Source organism: Phalaenopsis equestris, unplaced genomic scaffold (assembly GCF_001263595.1).
Source record: "Phalaenopsis equestris unplaced genomic scaffold, ASM126359v1 Scaffold217933, whole genome shotgun sequence".
NCBI classification, from domain to species: domain Eukaryota; kingdom Viridiplantae; phylum Streptophyta; class Magnoliopsida; order Asparagales; family Orchidaceae; genus Phalaenopsis; species Phalaenopsis equestris.
Genome location: NW_018236409.1, coordinates 1 through 956, shown reverse-complemented (window position 1 = coordinate 956; position 956 = coordinate 1). Strand labels below are relative to the sequence as shown.

Here is a 956-nt window from a genome sequence, read left to right as displayed (position 1 = left end):
TCAGACTTTTCTAAAAAAATAAAAATTTGTAATAGACACAACACATAGCTTATTAGCAGATTATTTTTAATCTGCTTGTCAACAGATTATTCAATAAGCTACAAGTGCTCCCAAACATATCCGAAAATGTAATATTTAAAATTGGATAGTTAAAATATAATATTTAAAATTTGGAGGATTAAAATGCGATATTGAATATTTGATGATTAATATGCAAAACCCGTAACAGTAAAAAGCTGCTTCAATTCTTACACCAACTGCTTCTCCCTGCAGCACCCGTACGTCTATGCAGTGCTGGTTTTTGAAGCCATGGCCACCTTCGTCGGTCAGATCTCCGTTTTATCTCTCATCGCCATTTTCGGCGCAGCAACCACAGCCATGGTCAGTTCATTCATTCTTCTTCCACAATCATTCAGAAAAGTTCAAGCTTTTCTCTGCTGTATCTTCTTCCTCATAACCCTCCATGGTGTTTCAATATGCAGGTAACAACTGCAAGGAAAGCAGTAACTCTTCTCCTCTCGTATTTGATATTCACGAAGCCTATGACGGAGCAGCACTGCACAGGGCTTTTGCTCATCTCCATGGGCATTATTTTGAAGCTTCTGCCTGAGTATAAGGAAAAGAACTATGTTCCTCAGAAGCCAAAGCAGCGGCTGGAGGAAGAAGAAGGGATGGAGGAGAAAGAAGAGAAAATGGCTTTGGTTTGAAATTGAGAGAGGGAGAAGGAAGGATTTGTGAGCGGATATTTGTTTTGTTTGAAGAATCTGGAGGAGGATTCTGAAGGTGGCTTCTTTGTTTCTGGTTTGGGTTCATTCATTGGCCTTTTTTTGTGTGAGCTTCATTATTTTTTTTAAATATTTCTTCTTCATGTTGTTTTAAAAGGAAAGATATAATGCTGGGAAAACATTCACAGTTTGATATAGATGTAATAGCTCAGTGATGAAATAAGTTGACAA

The 956-nt window shown here is 37.7% G+C and overlaps 1 protein-coding gene across 1 annotated transcript; it reads left to right on the top strand.

Moving 5' to 3' along the window:
• Positions 1 to 240: 240 nt before the first annotated feature.
• Positions 241 to 942, top strand: LOC110037279 (UDP-galactose/UDP-glucose transporter 2-like). Its single transcript, XM_020741882.1, has 2 exons — positions 241 to 381; positions 483 to 942. The coding sequence occupies exons 1-2, from the start codon at positions 310 to 312 to the stop codon at positions 705 to 707; spliced, it is 297 nt and encodes a 98-aa protein (XP_020597541.1). The 5' UTR covers positions 241 to 309; the 3' UTR covers positions 708 to 942.
• The last annotated feature ends 14 nt before the right edge of the window (positions 943 to 956 follow it).

Excerpts from the sequence above, each read along its gene's own strand:
- LOC110037279 (XM_020741882.1), top strand. The coding sequence starts at position 310 with ATGGCCACCTTCGTCGGTCAGATCTCCGTTTTATCTCTCATCGCCATT. Across the intron at positions 382-482 it reads GCGCAGCAACCACAGCCATG|GTAACAACTGCAAGGAAAGC; the intron begins GTCAGTTCATTC and ends TTCAATATGCAG.